At 38.2% G+C, this 20804-nt stretch overlaps 8 protein-coding genes and 1 non-coding gene across 9 annotated transcripts; 2 read left to right on the top strand and 7 right to left on the bottom strand.

The window, feature by feature from the left end:
- Window positions 1-2: 2 nt before the first annotated feature.
- On the bottom strand, window positions 3-2243 carry CHS6 (Chs6p; the record flags this gene model as incomplete). The annotated part of the gene is made up of 1 exon (XM_033911296.1): window positions 3-2243. One exon carries the CDS (start codon window positions 2241-2243, stop codon window positions 3-5), a length of 2241 nt encoding a protein of 746 aa, XP_033767187.1.
- Window positions 2244-2564: 321 nt separating this feature from the next.
- LSB6 (1-phosphatidylinositol 4-kinase LSB6) lies at window positions 2565-4388 on the bottom strand (the record flags this gene model as incomplete). The annotated part of the gene is made up of 1 exon (XM_033911295.1): window positions 2565-4388. One exon carries the CDS (start codon window positions 4386-4388, stop codon window positions 2565-2567), a length of 1824 nt encoding a protein of 607 aa, XP_033767186.1.
- Window positions 4389-5283: 895 nt separating this feature from the next.
- Window positions 5284-7320, top strand: GSH1 (glutamate--cysteine ligase; the record flags this gene model as incomplete). Its single annotated transcript, XM_033911294.1, has 1 exon — window positions 5284-7320. One exon carries the CDS (start codon window positions 5284-5286, stop codon window positions 7318-7320), a length of 2037 nt encoding a protein of 678 aa, XP_033767185.1.
- A 312-nt stretch (window positions 7321-7632) lies between these two features.
- Window positions 7633-7705, bottom strand: SPAR_Jtrna5R. The gene has a single exon. It is a non-coding gene; the product is annotated as a tRNA-Arg (tRNA).
- A 187-nt stretch (window positions 7706-7892) lies between these two features.
- MEF2 (mitochondrial elongation factor MEF2) lies at window positions 7893-10352 on the bottom strand (the record flags this gene model as incomplete). Its single annotated transcript, XM_033911293.1, has 1 exon — window positions 7893-10352. One exon carries the CDS (start codon window positions 10350-10352, stop codon window positions 7893-7895), a length of 2460 nt encoding a protein of 819 aa, XP_033767184.1.
- A 417-nt stretch (window positions 10353-10769) lies between these two features.
- Window positions 10770-12626, top strand: GSM1 (Gsm1p; the record flags this gene model as incomplete). The annotated part of the gene is made up of 1 exon (XM_033911292.1): window positions 10770-12626. One exon carries the CDS (start codon window positions 10770-10772, stop codon window positions 12624-12626), a length of 1857 nt encoding a protein of 618 aa, XP_033767183.1.
- Window positions 12627-13844: 1218 nt separating this feature from the next.
- Window positions 13845-14294, bottom strand: PAM16 (import motor complex subunit PAM16; the record flags this gene model as incomplete). Its single annotated transcript, XM_033911291.1, has 1 exon — window positions 13845-14294. One exon carries the CDS (start codon window positions 14292-14294, stop codon window positions 13845-13847), a length of 450 nt encoding a protein of 149 aa, XP_033767182.1.
- A 588-nt stretch (window positions 14295-14882) lies between these two features.
- Window positions 14883-16568, bottom strand: SET4 (Set4p; the record flags this gene model as incomplete). Its single annotated transcript, XM_033911290.1, has 1 exon — window positions 14883-16568. The coding sequence occupies one exon, from the start codon at window positions 16566-16568 to the stop codon at window positions 14883-14885; it is 1686 nt and encodes a 561-aa protein (XP_033767181.1).
- A 1736-nt stretch (window positions 16569-18304) lies between these two features.
- IME2 (protein kinase IME2) lies at window positions 18305-20245 on the bottom strand (the record flags this gene model as incomplete). The annotated part of the gene is made up of 1 exon (XM_033911289.1): window positions 18305-20245. The coding sequence occupies one exon, from the start codon at window positions 20243-20245 to the stop codon at window positions 18305-18307; it is 1941 nt and encodes a 646-aa protein (XP_033767180.1).
- Window positions 20246-20804: the final 559 nt, after the last annotated feature.

Raw genomic sequence — 20804 nt, 5'->3', positions numbered from 1 at the left:
CATCAAGGTTGTGCTGCGTGATGTAGGTCGGCTATCCACGCAAGCATGGTATCGATCATGACCATGATTTCATCTCCTATGGAGGGTTGAACGAGGATCTTGTTGCGCAGTATATGCATACCCAATTCGTTGCATAGTTTTTCTAGCAGTTGCAGATTAAAAATCTGGCAATAATTATAATACCTGCAATCATATGATATTTTCTTGATCAGTAAACTTATTACGATATCTGTGTCTAGTAATGTAACCTCTTGGATGTTATTTGGAGGTTGCAGGTATATTTTTAGTAGCTGCTGACAACTTACGGGGTCAAATTGAGCTACTATACTTGTTCGTAGACAAGCTACGGCATCTTCCCAATGCCAGGTGCGCAACATGATCAAACCTAAAAGTTCCCACTCTAATCCGCTATGTTTTTCATCTTTATTGTTTAGGCTAATCTTGCTTAATTTCAGGTCTTGGTACAGATCCAAAAATAAATCATCTAGCCACTTCTCACAAAACCTTTTCTTTCGGGTTTCCATCGGTATATGACCGTTCTCATCGGTAATGTTGTTAGACATTTGGTAGAATTCAGTTTCCATCATGAAAGCTTCTGTTCGGATGTTTAATAGCCCATTCCAACCAATCTTGTTCACAATTTCCATTAGCAACCCATATATTTTACCATTAAACCATCCCAACTGTTTGCCGATCGTGTTCCTTGCTATTAGATTAATATTTTTTATATTTTTGACCTCTTGAGGTGAGACATAATTAATCAAATTCACCGATTGCGGACCACAAATGGGGCCCAACTTTATCGCGATACCGTCCCAAATTTGTTTGGTATAGCCGATTTTTTTTTCGTTTATCATTGCAATTCTTCCAAAAATTTGCTGTTTTAACTCATCCTCTTTCCAGTTTCTTAACGTTCCACAGAGATTGGTGAATTCCGTTGAATTTAGGTCGCAATGTTGGCGAGTGCCATTTAATGGTTTTTTATAATAATTGGAGGTGAGAAACCTACCGTACGTTGTTTCCAGGTATTCATCATTTTTCCGCAGGCGAGGCATCGAATTTATTGCAAAGAGAGCTTTGTCATACTCCTCCTTTTTGATGTGACACTTCGCTAAGTTGTACCAGGCTTCGAAAGAATCTAAGGCTAGTTCAGTTGATGTATCAGAGACGCTTAATGCTAGTTCGTAGTCTTCTCTGTTTAACAAAAATTTTGTTTGGATGTTCAGCAAGTCACTCATGCAATTCATTAACCGTGCTGAATCAGCATCGCGAGGAGGTAAATCATTCAGCAGAGATAAAAGCGGGTCCAGTGTCTCATTTAAAATAGTTATCATTTCTATCTCATTTGTTTGAACGTGATCTAAAATGGTAATCATAGCCGTTTTGTAGTATATGTCATGGATTGGATCTTTCTTGGCAAGTCCCTTCAAATGGTCGATGGTAAAATCTACTAAGCCCGGCGTGGTTGCAATAAAACTTTTTAAACTATACATTAAATAGTTATTGACAATTGTAATTTGCATACTCTTAGTAGAATCCCATCCGCAGTCCAGCGACCGTGGTAAGAAGCCGCATAGTAATTCTATGATTTTTTTGCAAGAAGATACAGTATCTTTTCCAATGTAAAATGGACACTCTAATAAACCGGGGGGTTTTAATTCTGGATTAATATTTGTTGTGATCGCTCGGATGATGGAGCTTACGGACGTTTCTTCCCACATTTTTTCTGTCATGGTCAGATCAGTGGTTTCCTTGTTACAGTCGATTGCCATTGTCTGGAAAGTATTATCAGCATCGTATCTAATACGGATGTCTAGATTGCTGAAAAAATTAAAACAGCAATAAGTGGATATGATGTTATTCGATATGTTTTTGGAGATCCGTTGATTCGACTTTAATACCTTAAGGAATTCTACGGGTATTGAAGGGTCGGAAACTTCAACTCCCGTAACGTAGAAATATTCACCAAATTCTTCTTTTTCATGTTTGTTCAAGTAAGACATGTGAACTATCTCAATTGGACCCAATCCAACATTGCCAGAAGAAATTAGATCCTTGATTAAATGCGTTCTATTATGCAGACATTCACCGAACTGCCTTTCCAAAACTCGTGGACAACTTCTGAATATGTCTCGATTAAGGAATCGGCCAGCCTCTTGTGCTGGAGGTAAGTTCCTGGGTGTATAATCGCCACCAGGTGTTTCATTTTGCTTTTTGGTTTCTGAAGGCCAAAACAAATTCATGAGAGCAACAGATGTAACCTTTTCCTTTCACCAACCACTTAGAAAGATATTCACCTTTTAAGCAAATCAGATCAGTGTAATGGCTTGTTAGGATCTTCTTTTCCTTTTCGAGTATCTGTCTATTTTCCTAAATTCTTAAGGCTATTTTTACTATGAATCCGCCTAAGATCTACTTTGGTTCCGATTTTTTGAAGACACACAAAATAATAGCCGATTACTCCCTAACACTACAGAAAGAGTTTTAGTTGAAAGTATTTATTTCCTATATACTATAGTAGAGGTGCGATATTATATTGGGTATGTATTGAATTATCCCAAAGATCAGCACCAAGTGAACACGGGAGTAGAATTGACTATTTGTAGCCGCTCTGCTATCACTGTTTTATTAGCAAACGGGTGCAGAGTGGAATCATAGTATACAGGATTACTATCATTTCGACTATGTGCATGAAATGGAATCGTGCTTGGTGTGCTGGGGAGTACCATCGGTGAAGTGGAATATAATCCAATAGGTTCGTCTATGGCGTTTTTGAAGATAGAGACTGGAGGTGGGCAGCAGGGAACTTGCATCTTCTCATCTATTACCTGGCATCTTGTTCTTCTAACCAGCTCCAATGGGCCTTGTCGCGGGTCTTTTAAAGTTTCGACAACGTTGAACGCTTGTCCTTTTAACACTGCCCATTGCTTTTTCCACATTCGGACGTTAAAATCTTGGTCTCTGCTAAAAAGGGTCAAGAATTCTTGGTATGATTCTTCCCACCATTTGGTGCTTGTCAATATCGGCAGGAAATGAGATCTCATTTGCTCAGAAAATGGTTTGGCCAGTAGTTGCAAAGGCAAATACAACCATCCATACGGGTACAGACGCCACTCATCTGGATGCTTCCAGGGAAAGGACAAGCCATTGTCGATAGCGGCCAGCTTGAGCTTCCACCCATTATTTGGAAGTTTGATTAGTTTTACCATCCAATTGTCTAGACCTCTATCTGTGTTTCTCATTATATAGTCGAGAATGATAAGTTTTTCTAGTTCCAATCTGAACTGACTTAAAATGGATTCTGTCCATTCAAATTCCATATTTTCTTCAGATTCCGTCGAAATTGGAGAGGAATTTATTTGCTTGGGCTGCTCTATCTCTTCTATTAAGTTCTTGGGTGCCTCTGGTTTATGATTGATATCTTCACCGGATGGTTTACGGTGGAACGGATGTTTAACATCTGAATACATCCCCGGTAATGGGTACTTATGAAAGAACTCATCAGCATTAATGTACTCCTTCAAAAAAAGTTGAAACGAACCTAGCTTCTTTTGTTTCTTCTTCTGAAAGTTGTATCCTAACACCCATTTTTTTCTATTATCATAAAAGTTAAAAGACTCTATAGATGCAGTATCTGTATAGGGCACAAGATGCGTTTCCAGTCGCCTATCCAGCAAACTGGCCGCACTTTCACAGATGTACCCGAGGTTTGGAATCAAACAGCTCCTGCCAAACAGACATGGGAAAAATGTGCGGTGAGCCCATTTAGTCCATTTCGGAGAAAATGGACCATATGGTTCCTCATCCTTCGGCTTGAAGACTCCCACCGGTACGCTTTCGTTGGCCTGTGTTCCATACACAAAATACGACCCACTCGAGCCAGCTTGGATCCTCTCCAGTTCTCGTCCAAATGTCTCCACGGCCTCAATACAGTCAGAAACCAAATGTTCGAAGTGTTCTCTCTGTTCCTGTTCTTCCCTTTTTCGGAGTTGTTCATACGCCAAGTCCTTGGTTGGATAGGCATGCAAGGGACGGAATACCGAATATTGAATCTCATATCGACTTCCGTCATCTTCCTGTCTTGACGCTTTGTCTTCTGCATTGTGAAGCAACCCAACGGCAGGATTGGACCCTGAAGCCTGGTCAGGTCGCGGGCTTTCGGACAGCACGTTAGCCAGAGATTGATAGGAAGGACTGAACGCCTGAGGAACTGCCGCTATCTCTGAATTGTGTGTATTTAAGCTGATCTCCGGAGACATGTGCGTTATCGGGTTTTTGCTTTTAAAGTGATCTTGCTCATCACGATACTGTAACCAATCGTAGCTGTTTACAGCCACCTTCTGGTGAGGATTTACTGTATGGTCATGCTGGTATGCTTCGTCACTCATGCTTCGGCTGGCTCCTTAAAAGTTTCTGATTCACTTTATGCCTGATCATACGCATAAACTTTCACAGGGTTCTCTTTGATCACCTCTTTGTCTATTCGAAGAAATCCAAGCGATTTTATCGGTCAAAGGGGAAATCAATGCGAAGACGGTTATGATTAGAGAAAAACTTTCCGTACCAACCAGGCTTGATCCAGCGCGACAAGATCCATCGAGGAACTAGCGTATATTTATGTGTGTATGTCCGTATTTAATCGTCAAGAAAAGTTCTGCCACTATGTGTGCACGTTTACACGCATAAACGTATCCTTCGGGCACACGCTTGTTGCTTCTTACTGACACCAAACATAGTTTTTCGAATTATAAAAGCGAAACCTTCTATGCCTGTTGCTATTCTTGGATGGCAAGAGCCTATCTATCCTCAGTATTCCCCTAAGAACTTGCTATTTGGAGTGCAATTACGTTTCTTGTACCATACTAATCCTCTTTTGCTCAACGACGGCTGTCATTAGTCAGCATAGCGTACACGTGACTATAACTGTGGCTGGAAACCTTTCGTGCTCCCCGGTTTTTCAGTGAGCCGACTCTGCTACAATCCTTTTTTTTTTCATATTTTATTCTCAGAAAAACCTGCATTTTGCCAAATGGCCATGCCCTGTGCCTCCCTTGACAAAGGACATCTTCCCTGTTTATAAACGCCGGCTTGCCAAACATTCAAGGTCGTTCTTATCTCTTGTGAGTTGGGCAGACAATTATATTAAATTGTTGTGCTGGAGTAGTTGGATTTTTCCACGTGGTCTCGAGTCACTTGTAGAAGCTTAAAAAATTGAGTAGATTTGATATAAGATTACATTGAAGGGTGGTTTAGAGGACGAGAATATACACAAAGAAGAAGAAAATGGGGCTCTTAGCGTTGGGCACGCCGTTACAGTGGTTTGAGTCCAGGACATACAATGAGCACATTAGGGATGAAGGTATTGAGCAGTTGCTGTATATTTTCCAAGCCGCTGGCAAAAGAGATAATGACCCTCTTTACTGGGGAGACGAGCTTGAGTACATGGTTGTGGAATTTGATGATAAGGAGAAAAATTCTATGCTCGACGTTTGCCATGACAAGATACTTACGGAGCTTAATATGGAGGATTTGTCCCTGTGTGAGGCTAACGATGTGAGCTTTCACCCCGAGTATGGCCGCTATATGTTAGAAGCGACGCCAGCTTCGCCCTATTTGAATTATGTGGGCAGTTACGTCGAGGTGAACATGCAAAAAAGACGTGCCATTGCTGAATATAAGCTGTCTGAATATGCGAGACAGGATAACAAAAATAACGTGCATGTGGGCTCCAGGTCAGTCCCTTTGACGCTGACTGTCTTCCCGAGAATGGGATGTCCCAACTTTATTAACATCAAGGATCCGTGGAACCATAAAAATGCCGCTTCCAGATCTCTTTTTTTGCCCGATGAAGTCATTAACAGGCATGTCAGGTTTCCCAACTTGACAGCGTGCATCAGAACCAGGCGTGGGGAAAAAGTTTGCATGAATGTCCCCATGTATAAAGATATAGCTACTCCGGAAACCGATGATTCCATTTACGATCGAGATTGGTTTTTGCCAGAAGACAAAGAGGCGAAACTGGCTTCCAAACCAGGATTCATTTATATGGATTCTATGGGTTTTGGTATGGGCTGTTCTTGTTTACAAGTGACCTTCCAAGCACCCAATATTAACAAGGCACGTTACCTGTACGATTCATTAGTGAATTTCGCACCTATAATGCTAGCCTTCTCTGCTGCTGCGCCTGCTTTTAAGGGTTGGTTAGCCGACCAAGATGTCCGTTGGAATGTAATATCTGGTGCGGTGGATGACCGTACTCCGAAGGAAAGAGGTGTCGAACCATTACTGCCTAGATACAACAAGAACGGATTTGGAGGAATTGCTAAAGACGCACAAGATAAAGTCCTTGAAATACCAAAATCAAGATACAGTTCAGTTGATCTTTTCTTGGGTGGATCGAAATTTTTTAATAGGACTTATAACGACACAAATGTACCTGTCAATGAAAAAGTATTAGGACGACTACTCGAGAATGATAAAGCACCGCTGGACTATGATCTTGCTAAACATTTTGCGCATCTCTATATCAGAGACCCAGTATCTACATTCGAGGAACTATTGAATCAGGACAATAGGACGTCTTCAAATCACTTTGAAAACATCCAAAGTACAAATTGGCAAACCTTACGTTTTAAACCTCCCACGCAACAAGCGACCCCAGACAAAAAGGATTCTCCCGGTTGGAGAGTGGAATTCAGACCATTTGAAGTGCAACTATTAGACTTTGAGAATGCCGCGTACTCCGTACTCATATACTTGATCGTTGATAGTATTTTGACTTTTTCTGATGATATAAACGCATATATTCATATGTCTAAAGTATGGGAAAATATGAAGACAGCCCATAACAGGGATGCTATTCTGTCAGGAAAATTTCACTGGAAAAAATCATTTCGTAATGACACTGATGTGGAAACCGAAGATTGTTCTATAAGCGAAATTTTTCATAATCCAGAGAATGGTATCTTTCCTCAATTTATCACGCCAATCTTATGCCAAAAAGGGTTTGTGACCAAAGGTTGGGAAGAGTTAAAACATTTTTCCCAACACAGGAGATTATATTGTTATTTAAAGCTTATTTCTGATAGAGCAAGCGGTAAATTGCCAACAACAGCAAAATTCTTTAGAAATTTTGTATTACAACATCCAGATTATAAACATGACTCAAAAGTTTCTAAATCAATCAATTATGATTTGCTTTCTATGTGTGATAGACTTACCCATTTAGATGATTCAAAAGGTGAATTGACGTCCTTTTTAGGAGCTGAAATTGCGGAATATATAAAAAATAATAAGCCATCGATAGGAAGCAAACCTTAAACTCCTTTTATTCTAATTCTAAAAGAAGTTTACATTACCGATTTGGGTGACGCAAAAATTGAAAAAGCAACGATTAGTATTATACTTCCTTTTTATTATTCAGTTTATATTTTTGCAAGTGATCTCAAGGCAATATCTGCACAAACGTATGCCAACGTGGCAATTTATTATTGTTATATAGCAAAAATAAGATTGAGAGCCTTGCAGAACAGAAATTTCAAGTTTTAAATCACACGACCATAAAATGCTGGCCATTTATCATATTCTTCCATTTGTAGGATAGCTATGGTCGTGTTGCTTGCATAAAAAATTCTTCCCCGCCAGGACTCGAACCTGGAATCTCCTGGTTCGTAGCCAGACGCCGTGACCATTGGGCCACGAGGAATAAGAATTTAAGAGTTTTTAATTTCTGACTGCACCTATACTTGGGTAAAATATCGTCTACCTCAGTATTGAGACAAATAAAGTTTTATGATATACAAATACTATACAGATACTAGACCACTCCATTCGACCATTGTAAAGGCTACTTTGGTAAAGATATAACAAGGTATTTATTGAGGATGTTTCCGCTACAAGTCGTGAAGTATTGACTGTAAACGATCGTTAGTAACTTTCTCCATACCAGAATATTCAATATTAAATTCACCCCTCCCTTGTGATAAGCTCCTTAACTTGTTGGTATAGGCTGTGATTTCTTTTAGTGGCACTTTAGCTTTTATGATCTTTCTTATATTACAATTGGTGTCTTGCGTTTTCCTTTTATCTTGGGTTGCGTGCAAGGTTGTAATAACATCGGAGGGGATATATATCCTATCGTTATTCTCCGAAGAATTAAAAGAGGGTGTACCAGAAATTGCCGGACTTGATTCGTCTTCGATAGAAAGAATTTGGGCTTTCCTTGCGCCTGTTAAATCTTGCAGTACGGTACCAACATCTGATTGAGGAATCGTTAGATCCAGATTCATGATGGGTTCCAGAAGTACGTACTTATCAGGTGGCAAGTCATTAAGGGCTTTGACAATTAGGTTTCTAGTAATCTTTAAGATTTCTTGTGGAGTTTCAATATCTGGTGGCACTGACCAATCGCTATTGATTTTGATAGAGCATGCATACAGTGGAAAGTTAGCTAGTTTTCCGCCTCTCTGAAGTCCCACAATGCAACTTGCTATAATAGAATTTAAAATTGACTCCAGAGAGACTTGGCATTTCCATTCTTTATCCCATTTACCATTTTTTTCCATTATCAAATAATTATCGTTGATTCCTATAGGATATCTAATGCAGTTAGGAAGGGCATCGGCATTTGGGAACACAGATAAAGAGAATTTATATCCATTATCACTCTCATACGTTTCTACATTTGTTTCTGAATTAATTGTTTCTTTGTAGGACACCATTAATTGACCAAATTCAACATCTGCTTTCAAGTCATTAACCAATCGATCCTTGGCAATTTCGAGATGCAACTCACCCATACCATTTAAAACTGTTTGGCCAGTCTCTTCATTTTGAGAAATTGACAAACTGGGATCTTCAGTGATTAATGTGCTCAAAGCGTCCTCCATTGACTTTTTATTACTTAAAGTTCTTGGTTCGATGGAAACGCCGAAAACCGGTGGGGGGATGAAGATAGAATTGATTTTTAACGTTAGCTCCTTTTTTTTATTAAGCGACTTCAAACCATCCTTCTTCGACGAATGCGTTATTAATGTGTCACCAGTAGATATGTTGCTTTCAACTGTGGATCCGGTTAGTAGTCCTATTTGGCCCGCAGTTAAAACATTTACAGGTTGTGATGTTCCTGCATGGGGTACAAGTAATTTGCCCAATTTAAATTTTTCCCCAGTAGTAGAATTATAAACGGTATTGCCACTATTTAGTGTACCTGAATAAATCCTAACGAATATTTGTTTACCCCTGATCGGATCCGTAATCACTTTGAATGCAAGGGCGATGCAGAGGTTTTTATTGTTGTTTACCAGACATCCAACTTTGGGGTCATATTTCATTGGAACATTCTTATCGTTCAGCTCTGGTAGTTCGGCTTCAATGGGTGAAGGGAGATAATTAACAACAGCATCTAATAGAGGTTGTATGCCAATGTTTTTAAACGATGCACCGCACAAGATAGGTACAATCATATTTTTCATAGTCAGTTTTCTTATTGAAGTGTTCAAAGATTGTGCTGAAACCTTAGAGTAATCACCTTCTGCTTCTTCTAGGAAGTGCTGGACTAAGTCTTCATCGTACTCGGTCAAAGTTTCTATCATTGATTCTTTACAACGATTGCATTGTTCAAGAGAAGTGCTATCCAAATCATCAACCATAATTTCATCAGGATTTTCTGAATTCCAGGTCAATCTTTTCCCATTTATGACGTCAATGACACCTTGGAAAATATAATCGTTGCTAGCCGGTTGTTTTTTATAGTACGGGATATTTACCAGTACTGGTTTAGTAGTTGTTCCCTTCATAAATTTATTTATCAAATCATTAACTGTATGGTTGAAACTGGCCCCCATACGATCCATTTTGTTAATAAAGCAGATCTTGGGCTTCGACTTACTTTGCTTCCAAACCTTCTCTGTTTGTGCCTCCACACCGGCAACAGCATCCAAAATGACCACGCATGAATCAATGACCTTCAATGCCCTAATCACTTCAAAGGTGAAATCTATATGTCCTGGCGTGTCAATAAGGTTTATTGCAAAAGAGTCCCTCCAGGGGAATGAAATCGCAGCACTTTGAATTGTAATACCTCGTGATCTCTCCTGTTCTAAAAAATCAGTCACTGTATCTCCAGTATCGACGTCTCCAATATGCTTCGAGATTCCCGCATAGTAAAGCATCCTCTCTGTCGTGGTAGTTTTACCTGCATCGATATGGGCTATAATTCCTATATTTCTTACCTTCGACAGTGAAATTCTTGCTGTCGATAAGTGTTTACTTCCAACACTAATTATAGTCAATTGCTTCCTGCTAGTGTTTACTCTTGCACCCGCCCATCTGCGCACACTCCATTTCCACATAGCCTTTCTCACTTATCTTATCCCTCTTGTGTACCTATGCCTGCTGTTTTGCCACCATAAAGCTTGTTGATCTACTTTACATTATCTTGTTTTAACCGCCCAGCCTCCGCCACCGTCGTTCTCCGTGCTGATTGGTTCTCTCCTTTCACTAAGGGAAGGCGTTAAAAGTTATCAAAATAAGAAGAGGCTGAAGCGATTTACTAATCATCATGGCCTGCTTAAACGAACTAAGACTAAGGGGAAGGGTACCGCTATAGTTTGTTCGTAACCTCTGAACCAAATACTTTCTTTGTTACACATCAAGTACTTACATTAATATATCATATTTCGAATGATTTAATGTACTATAGCCTACCAATAAAGGGAGTAAAGAAAAAAAGAGGTTCTGATACAGCATACGGGAATACATATATACATATGACCAAAAAACTACCTTCAGAGTTGAAACAAACGAGAAAGTCTATTCAGACAGCTTGTGAATTCTGTCACACTAAACACATACAATGTGATGTGGGGAGGCCATGTCAAAATTGTTTAAAAAGAAATATTGGGAAGTTCTGTAGAGATAAGAAAAGAAAATCGCGAAAACGACATGAGAAGAATGGGACGCAAACACACTCGGCTTTGGGGAAAAGGCTAGCACTACATGATGTTTCTTCGAAGACAGTATCCCCTTCAAGCGTACATTTGCAGCGAGATTTCCTACCCTCAGATCAGAAGAAAACAGATGAAACACCTAGCCATAATACGAATATTCAATACACTTATAATATAAATGATAATTTTCAAAGCGCTGTCTCTATTCCTCGTATCACGAACTTCAATACGAATAACGGCCAGGCCGTCTTGGAAGAAGCTTCCAATAATATATCAGCCCCGCAAGCAGTACACTTAGTGAACGACCCCATCATACCCACCGTACGAAAGAGCACTCTCAATTTAAAATCGCACTTCCTAGAGCAACACAAAGCCATGCAGCAACCGCTGGCTACCAATGGTTTGGTTGCTACTTCAAACATTCCCGTGCACTCTGGAATAGACGCTAGCAATGAGAGTGGCGATGATGTGGACGACGAAGCCAATATTCACTTTGATAGTATGTGGTGCAACGACGAGTATATGAAGCTAAAAGATATAGTAGATATTTCAACGCCATTCTTACCGAATAACTCCCAGATATTTTCTCTCCAAGAGTCGGAATTCCCAAATCGTAGTGTAGCTACAGGAGTGGATTCCTCAATCCATTTAACGAACCTTTTAAATTCGACAAAAAGCGCAAATAGTGAAAAGGAATCCTCGATGGGCCAGCCTACTTCCACTTTCAATACATATGATGAAATCGTATCTAGGCCCTATATATCATTGGACATGTTGCATTCAAATTGTGGAGGAAACGTCAATACACACCCTTCAAATAACGCGAGAATGGAAAGAGAACGTGACAGTTCCCGTCGTTCTGATTCAGATCTGGAGAAGCATGACAGTGATTTTATATCACCTTCAAAGTTCCGTGAACTAGTGAAGACTCCACAGGACTTATACGACAATAAATGTTTGATAAAACCCCATAATTACAAGCTCGCGTACACCAAACTGCTGATTTCTTTAAGAAAAAAGTTTCTTGAAGAAGCTGAAGTTGATCGATCTGCTTCAGTAAAAGATGCCCATAGTAGCCAAAAGCTTGATTTGAGACATGACTTAGAAGTTATAATACGCTCTATACTAGAAAGATATGCTCCAATTTTCATTTCTTTAACATCCAATATGATTGAAGAGGATTTGTTACTGCAGGAAGTTACCTTACAAAGGGCTTTACTAGATTTGGAGAATATGGCAAAATTGGTGAGCTGCACACCGATGTGTATCTGGAGAAGGTCAGGTGAGATTTGTTTTGTTAGCAATGAATTCTATTCTTTAACAGGGTTTAACAAAAATTTACTGCTAGATCGGACCTCGTTTATTTTTGAATTTCTAGACCATAAAAGTGTTTCAAATTATTTTCAAATCTTTAACGAATTACTGGCTTTTGGCTACAATGATATCAATAAAAGGAAAAAGCTACTGATGTTAAATGCATCGTCTTCTACCTTGTCAAAGATTACAGAGGGGTTTTCTTTTACTACTGACGGAAAAGCCATCTTCACTAAGTGCAATTTGTTATTAAGTAACGGCCTATATTTGAAGTGTGCCTGTTGTTGGACAGTAAAAAGGGACTCGTTTAATATTCCAATTCTCGTTATGGGCCAATTTTTACCAATTTTTGACATAGACTGACTTATATTCCTTTTTAGTAGAAATGAGTAACTGGTCATGGTTTTTCTTTGATTTTGTTGTTTATTATTTGCTTAGATTTCCCATCTTATATTCTATTGCATTCATTATTTATGTTCCGTGTTTACGTTAATATTTATGTTTATGTACATTTTAAGTTGTTAATTTTATTTCTTGAAATTCGGCAAACATTTAAAATCATCACCTGAAACACACTTTACTGAAAACCTCTACGCATAATTTATTAATTGATATATGGTGGATTCCAGGAATTCTTATTAAACTCAAAAGTATGCTAGATTATTCAATATTGAATAATGGATTTCTACTTGTCAATAAAACCCTACCTATTTACTTCCTTCTTTTACTTCAGCCGGGTCACACTAAATCGGAAAATTTTCTTTCCTGTTCTGGCACAACAGAAAAGTATAAATAGAGCTAGTGCTGTCCGATTGGTAACAACTTCTTTCTTCCATTTTTTTTTTCTAAATCTAAAATCTTCTTTGATTTTTTTCTCAGAACGCTAACATCAGTAGTGGTTAATACTATCTTTAGATAATATTAATTTCATTATATCATAGAAACCTAAAGATTGGGTTATTTTCGTTCTTCATGTTATGGAGTTTGAGTGATGAGGAGCTTGCTCTTTTGAGCTCATATTACGTAATAAGTTAATACTGGAACGAGAATAACCTAATCATTTCATCATAACCCATAGCTGAATGAATCTTGACTACTCCTAAACAAAGTAGTTACAATTTTCATTTCGTTTCCGGTTTCTTAGATTGAATATTATTCTGAGGAAGTTCTCTAATTACATATTAGGGAAAGGTTCGCGTTTTTAGAGAATTGCGTAATGCGATTTGAAAGTTTAAATTCCTAAGCGACTCTTCTTCATGATAAGACAGTTTATACTTTGTATATTTTTTGTCCCATCTTTCGTAGTATCTGCATAGATGGACTTGTCTTGATACTAACGAATTGTACTATCCAAAACTAGCTTAATTATGGTGCTAAACTTTTATTTTTATTTTCGTGCAGAGTGCGCATATCGAATTGGTATCCGAGTATATTTACTTTAGTACATATACTGATATTGACTAAATACAAGAGTAGTGATTGAAAATTCCTAACGTACAAGAAGTAACCAACTAGGGCAAAATATATGCGATGGTGCATGCTTCGATAACACTTGTGATATCACAATGGAAGTTTTCTTGACTATTGATTGCGGCTTGCACTATTATTTGCACCAGTTGAATTTGGCGAATTCGGAGGAGGTTTCGCTGTTGAAGTATCCCCTGCTTTCGCCTTCGCATTCTTCTCTCTCTGAGCAAGTTCCCATTTTAATCTTTCTGCTGCTCGATAAACTTTACTCTGTAAATAAAAGCTCCCACCTTTTTCCTTGTCATTGACTTCAAATAGGTACTTAAACCTGTCATTAATCTTGTCCATGTTTAAATCGCCTTTGGGTTCTTCAATATTCAGAATTTTGCAACTCTCATCTAATGTAATACCACCATATTCGCCTTTTCCTGTTCCCCTCCTAGATGCATTTGTAGCACCTTGTTTCACTGATTGTGAAGCCGCTTGTCTGTACGCCTCGGCGAATGCTTTTCCAAAAACTTGCGTTCCTGTGATTATAACTTGTATGAAAGCCCTGTGAGCCATAGTTTTATATTCAACAAATCTATGATTTTCTTATGCCTGAGTCACGAAGTTCTTGCTAATTTTTATATTCAGCTAAAATGGGTGAATCAGATGCAAATGAGTTATAATTTGAAGCTTTAAAATTTGCTACGTAAAAAATGACATATTATCACAGAAAGCAAATAAGTATCGTGAACCATAAAATTCCCTTTGAAAAAATTCATATTTAGAGCTATCTATTAATAAACACTTTACCCTTCATATCAAAGAAATTTTTCAATCAGTCTATTATAAGTTATAGGGGTAAGGCGGCCTTTAAAAGAAAAGATAGGGTTAATTTTAACGTCAGTAACGAACCTTTCAATTAATCATTGATGCCTAATTACTTTAAACGAAACTGTGGTATTCATAAATAAAGCATGAATTATTCTCTATAGTTACAAAATGGTGAAGTATTATAAAAGTGTTTTAATATTCACGCTTTCAACATCAAAACTAAATTAAAAGCAAAAAAATAAGGACCAGTGTGAAAATACTAAAATCGAAGTTCAGGAGAAAAAATATGATAATACTAAGCTTTCAAAAAAATTAAAATGATCACTATTATTTTTAAAATTTCGTTTGTGGCTTACAGTTGTGCATTATTGTATTGAAGTAGGATTTATTAGATAGAGATTCCTTCGTATCCCTCATAAATTCTTCAGAAAATTTTTTGATTTTAGTTATAGGACAATTATGGCCCAAGTACCCGCATGCGCAATCACAATTTGTTAAAATAGTCTTTATTGACCCCATCAACCAGAACTTGTCAGGATCCGGTAGGGAATCCAAATCTTTAGAGGAATTTATTATCTCCCAAATAGGATTTCTCAAATCCCATTGCCATTCAATGCTTATCTCTTCTCCCTTATGAATATCTCTTATTGCCCTTAAAACAAATTTAACTCTACAATCATTATCTCCTCTTGGTTTTTCGTTGAGCGGCCTTACCGTTATCAACTCCACGTTAGGCTCACAACTTCGTCTTACGTATCTTGTCGATCCGCCCGCTTCTCGAGAGTCTATACATAAAGGCCAATGTGGATGAAATAATACTTCAGGTTTCGTTGTTCCCATCAAGCGATAATCGTTGTTTGCATTCGTCTGATAATTTTTTTGAAAGTCAATTTTGCCCAAATATTCTTGAATTAGCTCGCCTTTAACACAAGAATCTGTAATGAAGACGCCAAAATCTCTTCCGTTTGATGATTTTCTTATCTCAATATCAACTGATCTTGAGTCTTCCCAGTTAGAACAGACGACCCAGTCGTCATCATAGTGGCTGTCGATGAACATTTTAACATATTTGTCCTTGTACTCTGATATTGTTATAGGTTTGAACTCCGCCTCTTTGGAAGAACTTATCCCATTCAATAACGGCTTCAGAAAGTGGCTTGATACTACCTGCCTTTCATGCTTCAATTTTTTCCGTATATTATTACTGTTTTCAGTTGTTGGGGTGGTACAATGAAGTTGACGTTTTTTGGGCTGTTCCCCTATGTTGCTTACAGACTGATTTGCGCTCAATGCTGAAGTTGTCACTATGGATGAAAATTGAAATAGTCGGTCATCTCCCATTTTTCTAGGGAATATCATTGGTTTCACTTGATTAGCCTGTACTTCCTTTTTACTGTCACATCTTTTGCAAACAAAATCTTTTTTTATCGGATCTGATTTTTTGAAAGCGTAACATAGTTTGTGCTGCCATGTTTTACATTTGTTACACTGTATAAACAACTCATCTTTAGACTCATTTGAACCACAGATGCAACCATTTTTAGGTTTGATACCTTCTGCTGCCACAGAAGGTGCGACTTTATTTTGTTTTGATGGTTCATTACGTGTTACCGGGACCTTGGAGTTATCCTCTTGACTTTGTTTCTTTAGTGGAAATGGTATTGTGGCAGCCGTTGCCAGGGCTACCGCTGCTGCTATACCTCTTTTATTTGTTGATGCCGTTTTTGATGAGCTCGAAGAAGAATGATGATTGAAAATACCTCTTTCATTTTGAAACAAATGCAAAGGCGTTGGACCGGCTGTGGGCATTGTGTTGAATGTCCTTATCGACATATATTGAGGCGAAGGTAATGTCTCTGAAGCTGCACTGCTCACGGACAAGGGTGTATGATCGCTATAGTCTTTAGACATAGAACTATTTGATGAGTACGACGACGACCGTGATATGACCTTGTCTGTGGTTGAGTATGTCCTTCCTTGCCTAATGTGACGAGAAGATAGTGATTCTGGCGAAGTCATTTTGAAGATGAAGCTATGTTTGTAACTTTCTGACGAGAACACTAATCTTATCCAACGTTGCCGATTATCTTTTTGTCTTGAATAGAAGCAAATGTGTAGCTTGAATCAGGTATATTTCCCTCTTTCCTTTTTCAACAAAAAAGTGATGAGATGACTTATAGATACCAGGGTATGAATAGGGTAGCCACCTTTTATACAAAGTTTCTCAGATGTATATAGCCGTGCAATACCAAACCGAGGTTCCTTATATACTTCCTAGTATTATCCAAGAACAAAAATAAGGTTTTCTGAAGGAAAAAGAGGTGGTTATTAATCATCAAAAAGTTTGGCATTAAAAGCAAACGACAAACACAAAGGAACTTTCACCCTACAGCACCTTCTGTGTGCATGATTACATGTACCCGAGTTGCGAAAAAAGCCAGAAAATGTGCAAGAATAATGGTATCTCAATGAACGAGCTCGAGCGTCAAAAGACGGGTATAAGCGAAGAAGCGCAATGCCGCCAGCCAAGCAAAGCCAAACGAAGAGATCGACCTTCCATGGGGTCGCAACTTTTCTCGGTGACCTCTATCTGTGTGATTGTTAGTTCAGCGAAACAGAGTTTCAACAGCATGCATATACGAGGGTGCCTTCGTGCCTGATACTGGTTGATTATCCGGCTTTCCACCTCGTTAAAATTTCATGAGCTGCACGTCGTGCAAAATAAAAGGTTAAAACATAAAAAAGACTCATATAAATCCTGCTGTTTGAAGACGAGTATACCCGAATTCTTTACTTATATTTTCGTTACTAGGTTCATCCTTTTACCGGCAGGTTAAAATCCGTTGTACTGATATGTGGCCTTAGGAACGCGGCCACGTTAGTCTCGTATGTCGACTCCCTCCTGCTTCTTGCCTATTGTTTCAGTGCCTTTAAACCTTATTCCCCTTCCCTCGCGTGCCATTCGGCGATCTCGATTTTCCGCAAGGGGTCTCAAACGACCGACATAAAAAACCAAAACAAAGAAAGGCAAAGCACATCGTTTAGAGAAGAATTTGGGGGTAATGTCTTTTAACGATTCCATATATGCACCAACTTCTAGGGAAAAGAATGCTTTTGACTAACTCTCCTTCCTTGCATGTAGGCCAGATTTTTTCTTGGGTTGCGCTATATCATCACTGGCTCCATGGAACCGCACTGTGAGCTTTTCCAAACCGAAAGGTTTCTCTTGTGATTTCTTCGTATGCAGTAATAGGGTTTTTTGAGAATTTACCGGGCATAACGTTGCATTTTTTTTCAACTAACATACATACACTAGTTTCTCATAGGTTACACCTCTTGTTGTTTTAGTATTAATGCCGTTTTTATTTTCTTTAGTGCATTGCCTGTGGACAACAGGCAACTTATACGAATAAACATACCAAAAAGAGAAGTTACGATCTCAGCCCGGGTAACAATGCATGTGACCTCGTTCTACTTTTTCAGACCTTTTTATTATGTTTCTGACTAAACAAGTAGCCGCCAAGAGCAAGAGATCACAAAAGTGTCCAAATAAAAGAAGAAACAAGATATATTTTTGAACTATAACGCAAAATAGTTGTGTTATAGTACAAATATAAAGCCATCAAGAAAGCACTGTATTAAGTAGAGCAGTAGCTATTTAGGTGAATGCATAGTAATATAATATACATGTATATATACGTATATACATAAGTATATAACTGTGCCTAACGATTCATTAGTAAAACGATGGATTATTAGAAGGTTACATTCCCAAAATGTTGATTTGGGTTAGATAGATGAGGCTCGAACTTTTCTCGTGATTTTTTTAATGTAGGTATTAAGAAACTTCTTGGAGTAAAATCTGGCATTGAATTAAATGAATCCCCCAATGACGCATCAGCCAAAAAATTATCACCTTTATGATATGGCCTATCTGTATGTGTGTAGTTTGAGTTATTCACATAAGGTAGAACGATATCTTCATCAATATCTGCATGGTCATTAAACGGTTGTTTTCTGTGAAATTCATCCTTTTCAGGAATTTCCAAGTCGAAGAATAGCTGTTCCATGTTGTCAGCTTCATCTTTATTTATAATTTCAATATCATTTGTCAACTGTCTAATATTCGATAATGAATGGTCCAAGACTTCTTCATCTGGTAGCTGACAAAGTGCCAAATTATTACGGATTTCTTTTGATAATTCAGTTTCATCGATAGAATCTGAGATAGTGGAATCTGTACCAACATCAGGTATTGAGTGATCATCATTATCTTCTTCAACGAACTCGTTTAAAAATTCTACTAAAGTTAGTTTTTCTTGATTCAATGTTGGTGAGCACATAGCATCAGAACTGCGATCGTTGTTGCTACCATCAATACCATTAGGCTCTGTTTCAATAGGCAACTTTGTTGAAGAGTTAAAATATATAGGCTTTGTGTTCGCCGCCACTGGGTTTATACCTGCAAAAATGAGTGCTTGTTCTGTATTGGTTACATCGGCTCTTGTGTCTACTTGGGATGCCACGGTGTTTTCAAAAAATGGCATTTCACAAAGCTCTTGAGCTGTAGCTCTTTCATTAGGATCCCATCTTAAACATTTTTTGACAACGTCGGATAAATCAGATAGTTGAGAGCTAGAAAGTAGATGATCCAATGAAGAACCCTCTACATAAGGCAACTTCAAGTTTAATTTATGGACCAAGTTGCTGGCATCATCCCAAAATCCACCAGGTGGTGGGGCTGTAATGTGGTTTGTATTAGCAAAATCAGAACGTTTGATAGGTGTACCAAGAACTTCTAGAATTTTCCATATTTGATCGATTTCATTAGCACCGGGGAAAAGAGCTCTAAATACAGTAACTTCCACTGCGACACACCCGAATGCCCATATATCCAAAGGTTTAGAATAATAACCACTTCTTAATAATATTTCAGGTGATCTATACCATCTTGTGGAGACGTAGGCGGTATATGGGTTTTTATTTTCAACATGACGCGCCAAGCCAAAATCCGCCAACTTGATAACATAATTATCTTGATAGCCAATCTGGTTCATGTACTCCTTTTCAAAATACTGGGTACTTGGTGTGATGAGGATATTTTCAGGCTTTAAGTCTCTGTGGAAGAAATTGTGTTGATGGATGTGCCTTAATCCAGCTAATATCTGTGATAGAATGGATTTTAAAGAAGGAATCGAGAAAACTCGACGTCTTCTATGTTTCATCATTTGATATAAGTTTTGTTCCATACATTCCATTACAATGTGTAGTTGGTAATTTTCAGAATCAATAAAGACTTCAAAAATTTGTATCAGATGGTCATTTGCCGGGATAGCCAATATGAATTTAATTTCTCTGACTCTAGTATAATCTTGAAGTGTATGCAGTTTTGTCATCATTGTCTTTATAGCTACAACTCCCTGAGTCTTTGTTATATAGTTTTGATGGCCATTTTTGGGCTGATCCATTAAGGTACCCCTCATATCTTGTTGCTGTTCACCTAATATGTTCGACAAAGGGAATTGCGCTTTAGCCAAGGTTACGCAACCAAAAGATCCGGCACCCAATTTTTCGATCAGTTGATATCTGTCTGATAGAGTTTTCAAAGGAATAGAAAGAGGCGGGTTATCGACATCAGGAGGAACACTGAACTCCGAGCCGCTACTGGAGCTCTGCCTACAACGTTTCTCAACCATAGATGACTTATTAAGTAAAGGTTAGTGTTCTTCTTTTTTTTTTTTTACGTCTGTGTCGCGTTCCTTTTCAATAAATATATGAAAATGATTAATTTTTCTGATAAGCCTGATAAATAAATCCTAGTTTATATTCTTTAGACAGCCACCTTAACCGACTGGAGTGTCCCTTTATATATTTAATCAAAAAAACAAAACTTTTAAGAGAAGGGGTAACAAACTGAGGAAGGAGAGGGTAAAGTAAAGGTAACCGTAAACTATTTTAAAGAATAGATCTTGTAACTTCTTTTTCGTTGAGTAATTTTGGGAAATAAAAATGATATGAATATATGAAACAGAAGAAGTGATTCAGGAAAAGAAAATGAACAGACCAGTGACTTGCTACCTTAATATATCTATTTGATTTCGCTCATTACTTCTTTGACTTTTTGCAACCAGCGCTTGTCTGTGGCTTTTTGCCGCCGAAGTCTCGCGCCCTTTCCCTGTTAAATTGCATTTGAGACACAAGGCTGACACTTATTAATGAAGGAGATTTCCACAAAAACTCAAATAGCCGCCGTGG

The sequence above is a fragment of the Saccharomyces paradoxus genome, chromosome X (genome assembly GCF_002079055.1).
Source record: "Saccharomyces paradoxus chromosome X, complete sequence".
Classification (NCBI taxonomy): Eukaryota; Fungi; Ascomycota; class Saccharomycetes; order Saccharomycetales; family Saccharomycetaceae; genus Saccharomyces; species Saccharomyces paradoxus.
This window is presented reverse-complemented; position numbering and strand designations above follow the sequence as displayed.